At 32.1% G+C, this 22,066-nt stretch overlaps 2 protein-coding genes across 2 annotated transcripts; both read left to right on the top strand.

Annotated features, from left to right (window-relative positions):
• Positions 1-11,434: 11,434 nt before the first annotated feature.
• On the top strand, positions 11,435-12,278 carry LOC139881787 (uncharacterized mitochondrial protein AtMg00810-like). Its single transcript, XM_071866196.1, has 2 exons — positions 11,435-11,500; positions 11,868-12,278. The coding sequence occupies exons 1-2, from the start codon at positions 11,435-11,437 to the stop codon at positions 12,276-12,278; spliced, it is 477 nt and encodes a 158-aa protein (XP_071722297.1).
• Positions 12,279-17,206: 4,928 nt separating this feature from the next.
• Positions 17,207-20,519, top strand: LOC139881791 (protein NRT1/ PTR FAMILY 6.3-like). The gene is made up of 5 exons (XM_071866199.1): positions 17,207-17,318; positions 17,473-17,650; positions 17,748-17,787; positions 18,115-18,692; positions 19,655-20,519. The coding sequence occupies exons 1-5, from the start codon at positions 17,207-17,209 to the stop codon at positions 20,517-20,519; spliced, it is 1,773 nt and encodes a 590-aa protein (XP_071722300.1).
• The last annotated feature ends 1,547 nt before the right edge of the window (positions 20,520-22,066 follow it).

The raw sequence follows: 22,066 nt of genomic DNA, 5'->3' as shown, positions 1-22,066 counted from the left end.
GTTAAAAAAAAAAAAAAATTATGTAGATGATTTATGTCGAAGATGAGAGTATTTATAGGGGTGGGATTCATCTCATTCAATCGTTTAACTAACATTCAACTCACAACTAACAATATCATGTTCATAACTACACCATCATGTGTCTATCTACGTTTTCCGAATTTTTTATTATTACCAAGATCGCATTTGGTGAACCCGAACTTGTTTAATTTATAATTGAAAATAGAGATCACATTTGGGAAACCCGAACTTCATAAGATCGCATTCCCTGTATGCGAATTTGTTAAATATTTTTATTAATATGAAGATCGCATTTCCATCATCCGAACTTGTTATTTTTCTTAAAAAAAAATTGAAGATCGCATTTTCAGTCTCCGAATTTGTTAAATTTAAAAAAAAATAAAGATCGCATTCTGTAAACCCAAACTTTATTTTTTTATTTTTTTGGAAGATCGCATTTTGTGTACACGATCATTTACAAAATTTCATGTTCGCATTCTACGTACACGAGTTTCTTAATCTCAATTACCATGTTCGCATTTTGAGAATGCGAACGCGTTATTTTTTCTCCACATCCTCCGTTCAAACAAGAAGACTGTAGCGGACTCGAGATAATTAAGCATGTCACCAGACTCGTGTAGTACTCTGATCAGTTGTGAGTAGATAATGTATACATGTAATGTAAAGCGTGAAGGCTGATGCAATCTGTCTTTTAAAAATCGAAATTAAATTTATATATTATTAAGCATATATCTCAGAGATAATTTAAATTTATATTCAAAAACAGATCAAATTCAACACATGCATGTATATATTTGCCGATAAAATTTGACTGCTATAAAACTCATTGCTAGTACTCCGTTGATTTTCGAAGACCATGAGTCGAAAAACCGTCACTTTTTATCTCCATTAAAAACTACCAAATGTGATTCGTTGGTTTTAGATACATTGAATAACATAAGATATTATGAACACATAGCAAGCTCCGATAGGGTATGGCATCTTTGATACTGGCGAAACGATCGAGTTTAACATTTACAATTTTCTTCTTTGTTCTCGATCTACTTTCGAGGATTAATTGGCTTTTGGAATCGTCAAGGAATTCTCGATTAAAATAGGTTGAATGGAGTACTAATACTACTCCGTCTCTAATTAAGTGTCACATTTCAATATATTTTATATTAAAAATTACATAAAAAATATGACAAAATTAATTAGGAATAGAGAGAGTATTATTTTCGAAGTTTTATGTGTGAAAAATTTGTAAATTAGATACGGAGTTAAAACTTAAAGGAGTATTGGAAACATGGGGAAATATCAAAGAAAAAGAGATCCTAACCTTCCAAATTTCATCCGGCGGATCGGGATAGTCGATATTTGCAAACCCAATCATATTTTGATTAACTCAGATAATTAATAAAAATTAACATTCATCAAGGAAAAAAATCAAACAAAAGGAGGTTTGCGTAGCATTAATGAGTATTCCCTCTATCTCTTTAAGTGTCATTATTGACAATTATTTTTGTCCTTATTAAGGTAGTTTTTAAGAATTTGAAATGAAATTATACCATTATCATTTAAAATACTTATTATTCTCCATTCTCCTTCTATACTATTATTTTTGTATTTGAATAGATGATATTTTGAGACGTTTTACACATATCAATATCATCAACTCCAATACATTAATCATCTTTACTTTATAATTCTACCTTTTTTTTTCTTTATAAAATTATTAATTGTGTTGGGAAGAGGGTGGGTGGAGGGGTAAAAAGGTAAAAAAACGTATTGATATTCTAAAAATGTCATCTATTTAAAGACAAAAAATATCTCCAAAAATGTCATCTATTTATATACAGAGAGAGTATGTGTTAAGACTTTTAATTTGAGTTCTTTTTGTCTATTCAAATATATCATTATCTCAAATTTAAAATATTTTAATATTTTTATTTTCTTAATTTTGATGAAATGAGGAAAAATGACACTTAAAAAAAGACGAATAGAGTAGTAAACATACCACTTCAAAATCAACGAGTGTCGTGGCACTTGACATTAGCAGGTTTTAGGGTTTTTTAGGGCTAAGAACATGTTTAAGTTAATTTGACTCATGTATCTTTTGTCGAGTCTGATCTGAACCATCAGATCGATCTGGCCTGAACCTGACATTGAACCGACCATTGAGCATGACTAGAAAATTGGATTTTAAATCGTGTTATTTTCTCTGGTCCACTTCAGATGTTGCATAGTATAAATTTTGAATATTAATGAAATGATTAGTTAATCGAAATAATGATTTGTTTGTCCTTATTAATTATAAAATTTATTATATTATATATTTTTTCATGTTAATAGAATGAATTATATAGAGGATGTGATTGAAAAATTAACTAAAATATAAATAAATTTTATGAAAATAACACTTAAAATGGACTAACATAATTTTTTTACCTGACATTTAAAGTGGAGTTGTAAGGTGGTCCAAGCTAATGAATTTATGCCGTTGATGTTAGTTGACAGTTGACACATTTCTATGAATGTTATCTGTAAATAAAGTTTCTCTTTTTACTATTTTTGTATTTAATCAGCTTCTAAAATTTCTTTTTGTATTTAATCAATTTTTAAAGTTAATTAATTGGATCCAATTCTTTACACTCGTTCAGTCCAAAAAAATGAAAAAAAAATTATTCCCTTTTCTTTCAGAACAATTAAAAAATATATGGAGCTAGTTTTTCTTGACCTGATCAAACCTAGCTACTTACTAACTTTCATGACCCTTGAATCTCCTACATTTTGAATTATAATAATAGTATACACAGATACAGATAATTCCTGATCGCCTCGTCTCACCACATTCACATTTATGTTCTAACCTGCCTTTTGCAATGTTCTTTCAGACAGGTCAAAATAAAAACTCTTACACTTGTTTTTGTGGCCCTAAAAAACGGGAGCCAATTGATTTAATTGATTGTGATAATTAACACTCTTGATACTCAATTGACTGTGCTTACGATCTCTAAATTTGAAGTTTGCTCGAATATTTATATTTACATGAGATAGAATTTCATGAAAATAACAATATTAATTTAATAATATTGGTAGTACTAGCTTGTAAAGTTTTGGGTGACGTTATATATATTCTTTTTTGAAGTAAGACGTTATATATATTCCGTGTGTTTAATTCTTATTATATTAATAATACATAGTTTGTTTGTTTGTTTTTCTCCAAACATTTTGGCTTCTTTATGTCAACCTTCACGTGATTATTTGCATGACGTGTTAAGCAGTACTTAACCTGCTAATCAATGAATCTTAATTATAAGACTTAAAAATTGATTACTTTGCATTATTGTTTATTTGACTACCACTTCGAGTAGCCCATGGTATATACAACATGCATGGTTGGAATTTGGGAACCCTCTTATCCTTAGTTGTAGCCCTCCCCAGTTAAGCATTTGAGAATTCAAACTAATAATGTTAATTACAATACTAATTTATCCACACCCAGCTTTCCGGATCAATCACTTCACCCCAATATTAATTATATTAAACATTATACCTAAGACTAGTAAAGATGTGTATATGATATATCTTATAAATGTTTGTGACAATTCTTAACGAAAAGAATTGTCAATGTTACTTAAATATCTAAAAGTACTGCTTAGTATAGTCAGTAAATATCTAAAACATGCTTAGTAATGAGAACGAAGCTCGCTCTCTCAGTTGCTTGCTACACATGTTTTCGTTGAGCTTGACGCTCTTTTAGTAGTCTGTGGGAAGTTCTTAAAAATGAGCCGGGTTTGCTTTTTGTCTCGTAGAAAATCTCATTCTTGAGATTAAAACACTTATGTTCTCACGTTTTACTTCTTATAAGTTTTTATATACTATAAGAGATTGTGATCACTTGGCCAGTTAGCCCATTGTGTCGCGAATCTCCAGACCAATGAGCTTGGTCGTTTGCCTATCTCCTTAGAGCTTGTGGCCAAGTTGACTTTTGTATTATATATCTTCATTATGCGTGTTAGGAAAGTGGCATATTGAATATGACATTCGAATTGTATGATAACAATTACTTTGTGCGTCAATTTCCGATTTCGATCGATTATCTATATTATTGACTGCCAAAATTGCGATCACTACAAAGATTAAAAGTACATTTTCATTTGGCAAGTGATGATGACAATCCTGATTCAGCATATATGCATCTACTTATCGTCAATTGACGAAGAAAATGATAAGCACATTGTAGCGTTGCCACATCATAGTTGACAAAATTTTGGTTATTATTCTAATAACTAGCTAATATGTAGTGATCAGCAATATTGTGGTTTAGCTTAAAGTAATGCTAATTATTTTTATTGTTATTTTGAAAGTAATGCTAATGTTGTGATGCGCGTAATATATGTAGAGACGAGGAAATTCGAGGTTATGTTTGTTAATTAATTAACTCCCTAAGGACCCTAATTAACTAGGTACAGATGACTTGTGACTTGTTAATTAACTTTCTTTTTTAGGTCTCCGTAAGTATTATTTTAGGAAAGAGTAATTTTAATTGGGAAAATTGAGTTTATATCCGGAATTTTCCCCTATTGTATTGAAACTTGAGTTTTTATTCCCACGGTTTGAAAACGTTAAAAGATTTACCCTTCTACCGTTAATTCATTTTAGGTGGCAATTACTCATCCTACATGTCAAAATTAACCAATAAATAAGTGGTACGTGTCACTCTTACGTGGACAAACTGCCATGTCATATAAAAATATTTTTTTATAAATTTCCGAAAAAATTAAAATATAATAAATTTCATATATTTTAATAAATTATAATTTCATATATATTTCTAAAATAAATTTAAATTTAATCTAATTTTATATAAATAAATTATATTAAATAAAATATGAGATATAAATAAAAATTAATAATTAATTTAATTATGATAAAATCTTGTTGAGTGGTAGGAAAATATTAAATTATTAACAATAAATATTATTATAATTTAAGATTTGACTTGCATAAAAAATTTGAAATTTGAAATTATAATAATATTTTTTATTAATAAATAATATTTTTTATCATTAAATAAAATTTTATCATAATTTAAATAATTATTAATTTCTATTTATATCTCATATTTATTTAATATAATTTATTTTATATAAAATTTATTATTTTTTATATAAAATTAGATTAAATTTATAAATTATATTAAATTATAATTTAATAAATTATATTAAATTTATTATATAAAATATTTTTTAATTTTATAATTTTTTTTAGAAATTTACTTTTTAAAAAATGACGTGGCAATTCTGCCACGTAAGAGTGACACGTGTCACTTATATATTGGTTAATTTTGATATGTATGACAAATAACTGCCACCTAGGACGAGTTAACGGGAGAAGGGTAAATCCTTTTAACGTTTTCAAATAGTTGGGATAAAAATTTAAGTTTCAATACAGCAGGGATAAATCTCCTTCATTGTGAAACGGTGGAAGTAAAAACTCAATTTTCCCAATTTAATTTGTTTTGTTTTTTTATGGAAAGTAATTGTGTTTTACTAAAGTATATTTTTATATGTTCTTTTTATTATTATCTTTCACCAAAAGAAAAAAAAATTATTAAACATAAAAATCGAATACCTATACAATTTAAGGAGAAATTCGACTCCCACGGTCAGAAGGGAACCGGGACTGATGTAAAAGCATTACACCTCTTGTTGTGTTTAATTAAAAACCCATCTAGTTTATGACATCTCTACTAATTACTCAAAATAAAATAAAATAATAATAATGTACACTTCTCGATCGAATTGACCATATTATATATAATAAGATCGTCAGCTCACACGACCATTTTTGGTATTGCAAGTTGTGGTCCCGTCAAAACAAAAAATTATTGCAAGTTCTGTTAATTATGCAAAAAAAATCATTTATACTAAACAAATAGTTTTTCTCCATAACTATTTATGTTTGAAATTTTGGTATTAATAGAATTGAAAAATGCCGTTCATATTCTTTCAGGCCTTTCAAGAGCCAAAATCTACGAGATAAGACATGACAAGTGGCAAAAATAAAGATTAGTGAACTTGTATTATATGGGAGAGAGACGAAATCACCAAATTGATGACAGGCTAAGCTAACTAGTTTAAAATTTAAACTACTCCGTCATCAACTTGACATGCTACAGTTTGGTGATAATTAATCTGCAGTTAATAGATGCAAATATAAACAGTATAAAATGAATAATTTGAAATTTGAAACTGGCGTATTATGTAGGAATAGTTTGTTTAATGCAACTTGCATTCAGGAAATTGGGGAAGATTTTGTCTTGTGTTACAAGAAAAGCAAAGAAAAATAAAGGAAAGAAAAGCTTGCAGTTGAAGAAACAACGCTCTTCAATGGATAAGATGATCAAAGTAGAAATCAAAACATTCTTACAGGCATTTTTGAGTGAGTTGAAGGGTTCTAAGGTGTAAGAAACAAAGACAATTCAAGCTGGAAGCAATGCAGGAAAGATTGAAGAAGATTTTGCAATTGTGTCTGTGAAGAATGAAAGTGCACATCGGAAAAAGTTCAAGGACCTCGGTGTCTCTGAACGAAATGTCGAGGGTGTTGCAGTCATTTCCAGCCTGTGCGAACTCGAGGGTGTTATAGTCATTTCTGAAACTTCTATCGCCGGAAATGCATCAAGTTCGCACACGCCAGACGACAAATAGTCGGACCACAAGACGACATACATTCGACTCAGGACGATCTCGACTACAACGACATTTCCGGTAATTCACTCACAATTCCCTTAAATGAAAACGCCCAAATTGGATCGAGGGTTTTTATTTGAAGAATGCTACAATAATTTCAAAGTTTCCGTTTTTAGCTTCCGTCAAGAATAAATTAGGGTTTAGCTGTTCTTTTGCTATAGTTGATGAAAACGAGTGATTCAAAGTTTCAGTTTCACTATATTGGACACTACGAATCGACTGGTTGAATCAATTTTATCAATTACTTAGTAACGAATAATATGCACGCTCGATCAGCTGTGTTCTTGAGTTTACTGCAAGAAATTAGGAATTTCTACTGTAAGTTGTTTTTAGCTAGGATTTTGATTCAGAAAACACACATTGGTGTTTGTTAAGATGTTTGTATGCAAACTTGGTGATGGAAGAGTTCAAAAATGATCATGGTGTCAAATATAGCTAGTTTAGCCTATTTTCTACATTTTTTATTCAAGTTTTCGTTCAAGTTGATGAAATGAAGAAGTTTTTGTTAAGAAAGTTTATCTTTAGCATAGTCGAAGTTTCTACAATGGTGTTATGTCATTGAAGCTCTGAATCAAAAGTCAAGTACAAATCAACTATAGGCCTTTTGCGATTGTTCTTCTGCAATATTCAAGTTCAGTTGCAGTTACGGTAAAGGTTTCCATTTCAACTTTCTACAGACAAATTTGAAGTTTAAAATGGAATATGTTGAAGTGGAGAGTAAGCAAAAATTGATCACCTTGAGCATTTTGGCAGTTTGTGCGTTGAGATTACTATATAAGATCTCTAACTTTCCTTTTTCGATTATGAGCTTTAGTTGAATGAAAAACCAGATCTGAAAAATTCCATTAAAGTTCATCTTTCTATTTTACCAGTTTTAAATAGCCCTTTATTTTCTGTTGCAATGGTAATTTGAGAGATATTAAAACGAACCTAAACTAGTTTATTTATGATCCAAACACTTTAGATACCTAAGATTAGCCTCATAATAGATTCATTTTCTTGCACAAATTCGATTATTATCCTATCAGTTACAAGGATTTCAGTTTTATTGCTCGTTTTGCTCTGTTTTCTCTTGCTTTGATCATTTTATGCTTGTATTTCTTCCTGGTTAGAAGCACAGGTGTACCAACAGTAGTATCCAGAGCCCTAGATTTTAGGTCCTGAGGAAAAGCAAAGGAGAAGATGGCTTTAGCCTTGCTAAACATGGTGTTAGTGAGTTACTTGTAGAAATAGAGCCTATAGAGGCACAAAAGAAAAAGAGACAAGATGATATAGAGAAAGATAGAAGGGCACATATATGGTTCAGAAGTGTTATAGATCTGAGTGTGCTTAGGAAAGTTGTTGGTTGCAAGTTTGCAAAAGAAATTTGGGATACTTTGAAGGTAGAGTATGAAGGAACAACTTTGACTAGGAGACTTAGGTCTAAGAAAGCAGAGAAGTTGTTATGAAGAGACTGTTAGTGGAGCTAGGACTAGAATAAATAAAATTTTATAGCAAACTTTATAATGTAGTTTGAGTCGAAGAAAAGCTAATAGATAGGTTGTTAGGAAGAATGCCAAGGAGGTTTGAGAATGTCATTTTTGTGTTAGATACAAAATTCAATAGAGATCCATAGTTGGTGAGTTTGGAGGAGTTTTTCAATACACTGGAGATTCATAAGAGTATGTATGGAATTAAAGAGGAGAAAGAAGAAACTGCAACATTCAAAATTTAGAGATTCAGGCATTTGCAAATACCACCAATCAACATACCAGCCAATGAGTACCAGTCAAGACAAGAGAACAATCCTAGAAGCTCTCAAACTATTAACCAAGCTCAATCAGTCTAACCTATTGCAAGTCAAATGGTGCAGCAACAAATGCCACAGACTCATTTAGTTTATCAAAATACATTCTACTAGCCTAATCAAGCCTATCAGAACCAATCCTATTAGCATTTCAACGAAAGGCCACCAAATCAAACCTATCAGAATCAATTTTACCAGCAGAATCAGCCTTGGAGACCTAGAGCTTATGGTGACAGGGGATTCAACAACTTTTAGGGACACAAGCCTCAAAATTGGGGTAATTTTCTAGAATGCAGACATTGTAAGAAGCATAATCATTCTGAGGCAAGCTATTTTTGGCATGAGATGGCTATCTGTAGCTATTGTGGGAAGAAGGGTCATACTGATATAGTTTGCTATAATAGATGGTGTGATGATCAACAAAATCTACGGAGTAGGCAGTTTGGAAGACTGCCACCAATCTATGATTTGGAAAGATATAATCAACAACATTAACATCCAAGCTAGAATGTAAATTTCACTCCACTTGGAAAATCTCAGCAACAACAACCTACAACAACACAATACCAAGCAAACTATGCTTCGGCACCACACATTCAACAATGACAAGCTCCAATAAACCAAATGCTTTACCCTGCAACACAAGCTATCACAGGATATCCACCAATGCCTCAAATTGCCTATCACCAAAACTGTCCAAGCTCAACCAGTCCTGCAACTAATCTTGAAACCCCTGCAAATCAACCAAACACCCCAAACACTCAAATACAAGAACCTGAAAACTCTCAAAGTAGTTAGAAAAATGAAAGTCACATTGAGGAAAGTGCATTTGTGGTGGAAAGTTGTTCAGTTGGGAAAGTAGAAGAAAGAAAGAACACTTGGATCATAGATAGTGACTGCTCAAACCATATGACCATGAAGGAAGAAGTATTTGTGAAAAGAAATCAAATATTGTTGCTTCGGTAAATTTGGAAATGGTGAAATGGTACATGTGGAAGGAAAAGAAACTGTGGAGCTAGAAACAAAAGTTGGTAAGTCAATTCTGAAAGATGTTTATTACATTTTTGAGTTGGATTAAACTTTGATTAGTTTAGGACAATTGATGGAGAAGAAATATGTTGTTTATTTTAAAAATGAGGAATATATGATATTCAATGCTGAGAGAGAATTAGTCCACAGAGTTCCACATACTAATAGGATGTTCAAGACCAGAATGGAAGATGTTGAAGGAGCCTTTTATGGAAATATAACTAAAACAACGCAGTTGTGGGACCAGAGATTTGGTCATGCTGGAGTTGATAACATATTGGCAATGCAAAAGAATGAAGTTGTACAGAATATTCCAAAACTCTGTGCAAAGATGAAGAAAGTTTGTGAAGCATGTGCAAAAGCCAAGAGCCAGAAAGCTTCATTTCCATAAAGTCATTAGAGATCAACTCAGAAGTTGTAGCTAGTTTACACTGATGTGTGTGGTCTAATAGAAATTCCATCTGTTGCTGGTAACAGATATTACTTGGAGTTCACTGATGACTTTACAAGATACTCCTGCATTTATTTCATCAAAACAAAAGATCAAGTTTTTGGTATGTTCAAGAAGTGGAGAGCACAGGCTGAAGCTGAAGATAGATGCAAATTGAGGTGCCTTAGGAGTGATAGAGGTGGTGAATACACTTCAAATGAGATCAAAGAATACTGTGATAGAGAATGCATCTTCCAACAATTGATTGTGCCTTATTGTCCAGAGCAGAATGATGATTCAGAGAGAAAGACTAGAACAATTGTTGAAATGGGAAAATCTCTAATGTTTGGGATGAATGTCCCTATAAAGTTTTGACCTGAGGCATGTAACACAGCCGTCTACCTGCATAACAGGTTGCAAACTAAAGCTTTAAAAAGAAAAACTCTATTTGAAATGATGTTTGGAGTTAAACTAGTGGTGAGTCACTTGAAAGACTTTGGCTGCATTACATATGCTCATATTCATGAGCAAAAAAGAAAGAAGATGGAAGAGAAGGCTATGAAAGGGATTATGATGGGATACAGTTCAGGACAGACAAAGGGTTATAGAATTTAGAATCCAGTGAAAGAAAGGATGATAATCACAATGAATGAAAATTTTGATGAAAATTCTGAACTTGAGTGGAGTGAACGAACTGTGAGTGATCCTGGAAGAGTATTTTGTGAGATGCTAATGGAACCAATTATTGATGAGATTAAAAGTGAGACCTCATCTGATCATGAGAAATCACTAGAATCTCCTAATATGTTTGTTCTATATGTTTCAGGTACACAAAGTTTAACTCCAGGAGGAGTTAATAATGTTCCAACACCATTGTTAACATCTCTTGTGACTGAAGGAGAGAATAGTAGTTCAAATGATGCACCTGATTCACCAAATACAGGAGGAGAGCCATTATTCAATGAAGGAAGTCCACAGAATTCTGGAACTCAAGCAACAAACATTGATACAAGAACTCCAAAAGATTTACAGACCAACAAGAAGAAAAGCTTGAGTGAAATCTATGAAAAGTCAATGACAGCTCCTAATCCAGATGTTTTGGAGTTTATCTGTGTAGTTGAGAATTTTCCTGATACAGAAATGGAGGAAGTTATGTTTGTTAGCATAGAGCCAAGAACTTACAAGCAAGCTAAGAAAACTACAGAATGGAGAGAAGTAATGAAAGAAGAGATGGATGCCATAGAAGAAAACAAGACTTAGTTTCTCTGTGACAAACTTTCAGAAAATACCAAGGTTATTGATACAAACTGGGTGTTTAGAACCAAACTAAATGCAGATGGAACCATAAACAGATACAAGACTAGATTGGTGGCTAGGGGCTACAAGCAAGAATGTGGAGTTGACTATGAAGAGGCTTATGGACTTGTTACAAGAATGGATACTGTGAGATTGTTATTGGCAAAGGCAGTAAGCAATGGCTGGAAAATCCATGAAATGGATGTAAAAAGTGCATTCTTAAATAGTAATTGAAGAAGAAGTGTTTGTGAAACAACCTGAAGGTTTTGTTGTTCTAGGAGAAGAACAAAGTATATAAGCTTGTAAAGGCTTTATATGGTCTGAAATAAGCTCCGAGAGACTGGTACTTAAGAATCAACTCCTATCTTCTGGAAAATAGATTTGAGAAGAGTCAGAGTGATATGCCAAGCATCAAGGAGGAGAAAAATTGATCTGCTCACTCTATGTTGATGATTTGTTGTTTATTAGCACTGCACCAAAGCTTGTTGAAGACTTTAAAAGGATGATGGAGTCAGAATTTAAGATGACAGACATTGGGTTAATGAAATATTTCCTTGGTCTTGAAATATAGCAAAAAGAAGATGGGATTTTTGTTCACCAAAAGAAATATGCCTTAGATATGCTAAAGAAGTTCCAAATGGAAAATTGTAAAGAGATATATACACCAATGGAGGTTCAACTAAAGCTGAAGCCCACACAGCTTAGAGAAGAGTTTGATTCAACTGATTATAGAAGCATGATAGAGTCATTAATGTACCTGTGTGCTTCTAAGTCTGACTTGGCTTGTACAGCCAACATGCTTGCTAGTTGTAGTTCAAATCCATCAAAAGAGAATGCTTCTTATGTTAGAAGAATCTTGAGATTTGTGAAAAACAGTTGTAACTATGGTTTGTGGTATGAGAAAGGAGGAAAAGGAGAATTACTCATGTTTTATGATGCTAGTTATGAAAATGAAGAAAGATATAGGAGTAGGAGTGGATAATGCAGCAGTTTTGGCTCATGAGTCTTCTCTTGGAGCTCAAAAGTCAAAAAATAGTTGCTCAATCAAATGCAGAAGTAGAATACATTGCAGTCAACTTAGCAGCAAAATAGGCTTTGTGGATTAAGAAGATTCTGATAGACATTGGTGAGTTGAAAGAATCATGTGTTCCAATTTATTGTGATTCCAGTTTTAAAATTTCTATGGCTGAGAATCCAGGTGATCACTTCAAAACAAAACTTGTGAACATCAAGTACCATTTGATAAAAGAACTGATTGAGAAGAAGGAAATCAGAATGGTGTATTGCAGAACAAATTTCCAACTTGCAGATATTTTCACCAAGTCATTTCAGAAGTGGAGGTTTGCAGGCTCCATTAAATAAAAGATGAGCTGTTGGAATAGCTTGTTTAATGGAACCTGCATTTCAGAAAATTGTGGAAGGCTTGTCTTGTGTTACAAGGAAAGCAAAGAAGAACAAAGGAAAGAAAAGTCTGGTCCGTTATCCGTACGGATCGGACCGGACTTATCCGCGGGCAGTCCACAATTTAATATATAAATATATTTTTAATAAATATATATTAAATAATTCCAATAATAAAATATTTTAATGAATTTAAAAATTGAAAAGAAGAAAAGCATCAAATATTATTGATTTAGTGTAGTTGTATTTTCTTTAATATGAAATACTAATGATATTTTATAATTATGTTTGTTTTTAATGATTAATAGTTTGTTATATAATTTAAGATTTAAGAATTTTTTTATTCCGTAGTCATTTTTTATGTTTGAATAAATAAATTAATAGATATATGTGGTCGAGAAATTGGTATATGCAATTTTTTTTACCTTAAAATAGAAAAAAATCATAGATATATATAAATGTGATTTTTTTAACAAAATGCGGAGTATCCGTAACCGGTCACGGGCGGATATGAACAAGAAAAATAAAGTCCGTAAGGTAAACGGACATGTCCAGTTCAATCTGTTATCGGGACAAGTCCGTACGGAGCGGACCGGACCGAGCCGAACGTGTCCATTTTGATAGTAGTAGAAAACGCCCAAATTGGATCGAAGGTTTTTATTTGAAGAATGCGACAATAATTTCAAAGTTTCCGTTTTTAGCTTCCATCAAGAATAAACTAGGGTTTAGCTATTCTTTTGCTATAGTTGATGAAAACGAGTGATTCAAAGTTCCAGTTTCACTATATTGGACACTATGAATCGACTGGTTGAATCATTTTTATCAATTACTTAGTAACGAATAATCTGCAAGCTCGATCAGCTGTGTTCTTGAGTTTTACTGCAATAAATTGGGGATTTCTACTGCAAGTTGTTTTTAGCTGGGATTTTGATTCAAAAAGCACACATTGATGTTTGTTAAGATGTTTGTATGCAAACTTGGTGATGGAAGAGTTCAAAAATGATCATGGTGTCAAATGCAACTAGTTTAGCCTATTTTCTACATTTTTTATTCAAGTTTTCGTTCAAGTTGATGAAATGAAGAAATTTTTGTTTAGAAAGTTCAGCTTTAGCATAGTCGAAGTTTCTACAATGGTGCTATGTCATTTGAAGTTCTGAATCATAAGTCAAGTACAAAGTCAACTATAGGCCTTTTGTGATTGTTCTTTTGCAAGATTCAAGTTCAGTTGCAGTTGTGGTAAAGGTTTCCATTTCAGCTTTCTACAGACTAATTTGAAGTTTAAAATGGAATATGTTGAAGTGGAGAGCAAGCAAAAACCGATCACCTTGAGCATTTTGGCAGTTTGTGCGTTGTGGTCCCAAAAGTGCCTTTTCATTTGCTTTTCATTTTCCTACCTATAATTTTCATTTTAAACATCGTAAATTGACTTATGACGTCTAGGTTAGTTAGAGATCACTATATAAGGTCTCTAATTTCCCTTTTCCGATTATGAGATTTAGTTGAATGAAAAATCAGATCTCAAAAATTCCATTAAAGTTCATCTTTTTATTTCACCAGTTTCAAATAGCCCTTTATTTTCGGTTATATTGGTAATTTGAGAGAAAGCTTAATACTAAAACGAATCTAAACTAGTTTATTTAAGATCTAAACACCCTAAATATCTAAGATTAGTCTCAAAATAGATTCATTTTTTTGCTTAAATTCGATTATCATCCTATCAATTACAAAAATTTCATTTTTATTGCTCGTTTTGCTCTATTTTCTCTTACTTTGATCATTTTGTGCTTTTGTTTCTTCCTGCTTAGAAGTACAAGTGTACCAACATATTACACAATATGCATATAATAATTTCTAATGAAAAAAATAGTGTGCACATAAAAACTTTTCTGATATATATCTTTAATGATCCTTCAGGAAAGAATCTTCATCATATGTAGACTTCCTCTCACACAAATCGATTATCGATCTAGCGTACATGATATTACATGTACGAAGTTTTGACTATGTTTTAGGTCATTCGAAGATCTCACAATCGACAGACGAAATACATGAGACTAATCATTCATGTAACTGTCAGCCCATGTACGAAAGTTTGGCTATACAAACTAGCTAGTTAGGTAAATTGATGCGTCAATAATAAGTTATCAAAATATCATTTAATAATCGTAAAAGTAATTATGACGTATAATCAATTCTTTACTCAAACATTTGCTGATTACAAACTTATAAAAAGAAACGGCCAATTCGGCATTTTCCAAATGACCTTCGCTAGCTACCATTTTTCTTTTGAGTCAACACTTTATAATTAGTAATTTAATTATAATCTCAAATGTTAAGTAGTGCTGAATCGGATTTTGACAAAGAATGTAATGTATATAATTAACTTGTGGCACAAATTCAATCCCAAATTGCAAGTAACAAAACGTGTCGTACGATCCTATAAATGGCTATAGATTCCCATCTGCTAATCCAAACAATAAGTATTACGATTCTCATGACATTTTTTTTCATTTCAATTAATTAATACCATTGATTACATATCAGAATTTTTATTGATGAAAAAGACTTCTTGTTGTCACATTCAAACCCTAAACCGACCATATAGTTTAACTTCTCAAGCTGGAGATAACTATAACCAACGTCTAATTGTGTTTCCTAAATTAATTATTTATTGAAGTCTCGTGACCTTTCAGTGTGTCGATAAATTGATTCCCTTTTTCTTTTATTTGCCAAGAGGAAGATAATTCATTCTTTTTGTAAATTAATAAGATGACAATTAATTATTTGAGATAAATTTTTAATATTATGCTAAAGATTTTTGTTTTTCACTATAGGTTTTCCACATCACAGACTAATTTCTTTACTTTCAAAGAAATTAATACGTGGGTTTTTTTCTTTTTCTTTTTTCAATTAACATGAACTGTTCTCTGCATCACAATAATAGATATATGCAATATGAAATTATATATGTTTTAATCCATGAAATTAGATTTTTCTTTTCTTCCACTGGGGTTTTTCTCCGCATCACAGTATTTTTCACCTCAATAGAATATTTTCCACTAACATGTCTTTATTTTCTCCGCACTACAACTCAATGTCTTATTCAAATCTCTGTGATGTTTCTTTCAATTATGAGTAATTAATGAAAGTTTGCATGCATGCATGCATTCCTCTATGTAAATAACCCAAGAATTAATGAAAAATTATTGTAATATTCAAGATGCTGGTAATTTTTTTTTGAAGTTAGCTGCTCATAATTATTAGTAATTCACATATATATTTTTAAAATATATAACTTTTTTTCATTAATTAATAAATAATTTAATTAATTCGTTTTTTTTTATCATCAGTCTGATACTGTAAAAAAACTGGAGCGCTCAAACTTAAAAGGAAAACCCAGAAAATGGCAGAGCGGACGTGAAGAAAGTATGTCACTTGATTATTAAAGGTAAGAAAAAGGTGAAATATATAAATAAAAAATATATATATATACACCATAAGTGAATATTACAGAATGTATTTGAATCTTCGATATATGAGATCCCAAAAGTGAGGAGATGTATCTTTTTCAATCTCAGATAGTGGGAAACTTTGACTTTTAGACTTTTAGGTTTATATAATTAGCTGTATATATGTTTTAGGCCTCCAAGTTTTGGTGGTGTTTAGAGTTCCACTGATATTAACCATTGGTATTTGGTACTCTACGGCTTTAAAATTAAAAGTGTAAAGAAGAATAATAATTTATTGATTTGAACAAAACACTTCTATAATTTGTGATTGGATCCTTGGCTGACTTTTGTTTCAAACTAATTAAGTTTGTTAGGTTAAAAATTCATGCAAGTTGGAAATAGTAGTTAGATTTAGATACTGATGTTTCATTTCTTTTTTTACATTTTTTTCCCATAAAGGAAAATAAGTTCACTGTTTTTTAAATTATAAAAAAAATTAATATAATTCTTTTTTTTTTTTTATGTCAATGAAAAGACAATTACAGAAAGCAAAGAAAAAACCAATATACATATCCATATGTAAATCAAATTATTCTTAAGAAAAAAAAAAACACCAATTACACTTATCCATATCATGTTATTCAATATTGGACATGTATATTTCATTAATGATAAATTAACCCAAGAAAATAAATGAGAACCATTGAAACTAGAAACATAATAATTAAGCAATTTTGGAAAAGAAAAAAAAATCTTTTTCTTAAGAGCGGACTTGTGCCAACCAACCTATCAACAAGCCTAACCGACCAATTGCCTTAACCATGGTTGCACTGTTCATAATATTTTCGCATTTAATATTCATTCAATCATACATATGCTAAGGGAGGTGTCCCCTAATCCAAATAAAAAACAAATAAACAAAATAGTTTAAGGTCATTGATGAATATTCAACTTCCCCCACCACTTTAAATAGATAACTTCACATTGCATATTCCAAACACAATCCTTCACTTGCTTTAACTAGCTGATTTATCATTATAACATATATACATTCTGCAAAATGAGTCTCCCTGAAACCCTAGACAAAACTCTCCCAGATGCTTGGGACTTCAAAGGCCGCCCAGCGGAGCGGGGAAAGTCCGGTGGCTGGGGCAGCGCCTCCATGATCTTAGGTTTTTAATATATATATATATATATTTGAAATTAGGTTTTTAATAATTATCTCATCAATTAGCTAGCTAGCTAGCTATATATACACATTACAATATAATTTTTATCTTCAGCTTACATTATAATTTATTAATTCTTCGTAATAATATATTATAGGTGTCGAGGCAATAGAAAGACTAACAACACTTGGTATTGGTGTTAACTTGGTGACTTACTTGACTGGTACTATGCATTTGAGTAATGCTATCTCTGCCAACACCGTGACCAATTTTCTCGGTACATCTTTCATGCTCACCTTGTTCGGAGGCTTCGTCGCCGACACCTTTCTCGGCCGGTAAACATCAAAAAGTTTTTCTCTATTTCTTTATAATTATCTTAATGTTTTTCATTCTGCTAAGTCATTTTGTAATTTTTTTTTTTTCTTAATATAGGTATCTCACAATCGCCATTTTCACCACAGTTCAAGCAACGGTAAGATCTCCAAACAATGAACATCATTATTGCATTATTATCTCTAAAAAAATATCTTCTCTAGGAATTTGTCTTTTTAGCTTTCTTTATTCTATAATTGAGATACGATCTCAAGTCTTGTGCCTACTAGCTAGTACAAACAATACTCTATGATTGGGTTAGAATTACGGCTCTCTCTTTTCTCTTTTCAATCTAGTTGTTGGTTACTTATTCTAAAATAAAAAATACAACTAGAATGACCTTTTAATTTATTTTTTCATCTCTAAAAATTATTTAATTCTAGGTTTCTAAATTTAACATTTTTTTTTCCATTTTTGTCCATCCCAGGGTGTGACGATCCTAACGATCTCAACGATAATCCCCAGCCTCCGGCCACCGAAATGCACCCCGGATAGCGACGGAAGCTCAACATCATGCATTCCGGCCAACGGCACACAACTGATGGTCCTCCACATAGCCTTGTACCTCACCGCCCTAGGCACAGGCGGCCTAAAATCGAGCGTTTCCGGGTTAGGGTCGGACCAGTTTGACGATTCGGATCCAAAAGAGCGATCCATAATGCTTGGCTTCTTCAATTGGTTCTTTTTCTGCATAAATATTGGAGCGCTCGGGGCAGTCACGGTTCTCGTGTACATACAAGATCACGTGGGCCGAGACTGGGGATACGGTATATGTGCATGTGCTATAGTCTTCGGATTATTGATATTTCTCTCGGGGACGAAACGGTACCGTTTCAAGAAGTTGGCCGGGAGTCCGTTGACACAGATTGCCGCCGTCCTAGTGGCTGCCTGGAGAAAGAGGAATATGGAGTTGCCGTCCGATCCGCTATTTCTTTACAATATCGACGGCGTTAGCGGTGGAAGGATGAAAGGCAAGCAAATGTTGCCCCACACTGAGCAATTCCTGTGAGTGTTGATTTTTCTTGACCTAACTTCATTTAAATTAAACCATATATATTTGAGATACTCCAGCAAATCTAGTTGGTAGGTTTCAATTTAAAAGTTTTTTTTACTATTATTTTTTCTTCTAAAATGAAAAGGCCATCGGTAATTATTCGTCAATTTAACTTTGTCCAATTTGGTAAACAATCGAACGTTAGAATTACGCTAGAATTGTTGATTTGTTAGAATTATGATCAAGTCTACAATTAAATTATTATCAAAAAAAAAAGTCTATAATTAAATTATATATATTTCTTAGTTTAATTGTGCACGTACGTGATGCCTTCATAAACTTTGCTAACCTAGATAGAAATTACATATAATAACGATTTGCCGACTGATTTCTTAATAATTGAAGCAACTTGTTGAATCATCGATTCAAGTTTAATATAACAACTTTTGGCTTCACGTTAAGACTACAAATCCAGCCAACACTACACATGTCTTATAGTTAATGTCCCATATTAATTATTACTCTTGTCTAAGTTCATATCATGGCAATCTTTAGATAAGGTGGTTGTGGTCCTACTTAATTGAAAAAATAAAGGGCATATATATAACTCAATAATGTCAATTGAATGAAGTCGTCTATCTATAGGATACACACTCTCTCCAAATAATTATATTACATTATTTGAATGATTTTTCTAAGAATGTCAATGTATTCACAAGATAGTCTCTCAATCAATACTCGGGCACTATTAATTAGCTCGGTGTAATGACTTATTATGCATACCGCTTAAGATTAATTTCATGGGGTCACAGATATTCGAAAAGACCTAAAAATGATAAAAAGAAGAAAGAATTGAGTCATGAAAAGCGATAAAACATAGACGGATGAATATATTATTCCTAATATACGAATTTACTCAAAACTCTCGTACAAAGTCTAAACTAATTATATGGATTTGATTGTATTAATGTAGGTTCTTGGACAAGGCAGCGATCAAGGATCAAGACATAATCGAAAGTGGCGCGACAAACAAATGGAACTTGTCATCTCTAACTGATGTTGAAGAAGTGAAAATGGTAATTCGAATGCTGCCAATTTGGGCGACAACCATAATGTTTTGGACAGTCTATGCTCAAATGACAACTTTCTCGGTGTCACAAGCAACAACAATGGACCGTCACATTGGTTCCTTCCAAATCCCGGGAGCATCCCTCACTGTGTTTTTCGTCGTCAGCGTTCTCTTAACCGTCCCGATTTACGACCGACTTGTTGCCCCAATCGCAAGAAAACTACTCCACCATCCACAAGGCCTTACTCCCCTCCAAAAAATTGGCGTCGGTTTAGTTTTAGCGATTATTGCAATGGTCGCAGCAGCTCTTTGTGAAATTAAGCGATTGGGAGCGGCCAAATCGCACGGCTTGACGGAGGATCCGAATGCCGAAATACCCTTAACGGTATTTTGGTTGATGCCACAATTCATACTTATTGGCATAGGTGAGGCTTTGACTTACATTGGACAACTTGATTTCTTCCTAAAAGAGTGTCCTAAAGGAATGAAGACAATTAGTACTGGATTATTTTTAAGTACAATTGCATTAGGGTTTTTCGTAAGCTCCACATTGGTGACAATTGTTCATAATGTTACATACAAGAATCCATGGCTAGCCGATAACATCAACAAAGGGAAGCTCTATGATTTCTATTGGCTATTGGCGATTTTGAGTGTGTTTAACTTCGCTATATTTTTGTTTTGTGCGAAATGGTATGTGTACAAGGACAAGAGGCTTGCTGAGGTTGGAATCGAATTGGAGGAAGATGATGGAGCTGCTTTTCATTGAGCTTCTTTTTTATTGTCTCTTTGATTTGTCATATATATATGTCAAGCTTGTTTTTTAATCTCACAAAGTTTTTTTTTTGTTTTCCTTTCTTGGAAGGTCTTTTTGGCTTGTAACAATTAAGTTTGTTCTCTCAATGTATACATGCATAATGTAAAAAGCAAATAAAATGAAAGAAGAAGAAAGGTCAAAATTGACCTTTTGTTACATAATTTAGAGTCTTGCATTTTAGTTTATTTTTTTATTTCCAAAGATACATTTTTCTGATGTTTGTGGGTTTTCGATCTCACGACTTAAGATGAATTACACATAATATCTATTCCTAAACGTATAATCTATTCACCAAAGTCCGTTCTCTTAAGAATCGAACTTGTGACCTCATACAAGAAAAAATGTATTAACCGTTAGGTCACTTCATAGATGTGGCTGATTCAAGTTCAACACACAACAAATGAAATTTGTGGGAACTTAATAGAAACATATTACTTCTTGAGCAAATTGGTATACCGAAAAGATACTCGTTTAGATATATACTTTCGAGTTTGATATATATACATATACTGATAGACTGATATATATACATATACTGATAGACGATATTGTGAGGACCTCCTAAAAAAGAGCGTAAACATGGTAACAGTACAATCGATGTTCGAATCCATATATTATATTTTTCTCTGTCTCAAAATAGATGATGTGTATGTTGTTCATCTTTAGATTCACTCAAATGCACATGAATTTAGTGAATAATTTTCACTGGATATATACATGTATGTTTAAGTGAACCTAAAAATAGAATACATCATATATTTTGAGACATAATTTGTATAAATTCTCAAGATTAAACAAGCGAAAGTATAAAACTATGTATTTAATTTGCACGAAATAATTTTGCCTTTAAATACCTTCTAGTTGAACGTTTTCGAGCAGAACCATAGTACATACAAATGTTTTTTAAACATAATTAAGATAGATCTCTCATTACAAAACATTTACACATATAGCAATGTTACAGAACGAAATCACGTGATTACAAATTAAGTGGATTATATTGCTATAATCCCGGTAATTAAAGCATCTTTATAGTCACTTGCCCTCTCCGTTGTCCCATAACTGGGATACAATACCACCTTGTCGCTACCTGTCACCCAAAAATTAAAATAAAATATGATTGCTATATATGTTCTCCTCTCAAAATATTTCTACTTGTTCAATTATTAGTTTGATGACAAATTTTGATCAATCATACAAGATGTTATATTAAAAAAACATTTTTTGTTGGTATTTCTTCTCAAATTTAATTAGTAAGATGTGTCTAATTAAAATTTAAGAATCCATGTTTATGGAATAATTAGAGAGCCAAAAACGAAGCATGAGTAATATCTTGTCCCAAATCTTGGATACATGAACATAAATGAAATTGCCAGTTCAAAAAAGGTAGGGAGCAATCGAAAGACAGCCAAAAAGATTCATATGGCTCCTAGCTAGTAGTAATAATCTGCTGTAATGTGAATATATGCTCTTAATTATTTTTGTAAAATGAAAATATC

Source organism: Rutidosis leptorrhynchoides, unplaced genomic scaffold, assembly GCF_046630445.1.
Source record: "Rutidosis leptorrhynchoides isolate AG116_Rl617_1_P2 unplaced genomic scaffold, CSIRO_AGI_Rlap_v1 contig195, whole genome shotgun sequence".
Classification (NCBI taxonomy): Eukaryota; Viridiplantae; Streptophyta; class Magnoliopsida; order Asterales; family Asteraceae; genus Rutidosis; species Rutidosis leptorrhynchoides.
Note: the sequence above shows the minus strand (reverse complement) of the source record. Positions and strands in the feature narration are given on the sequence as shown.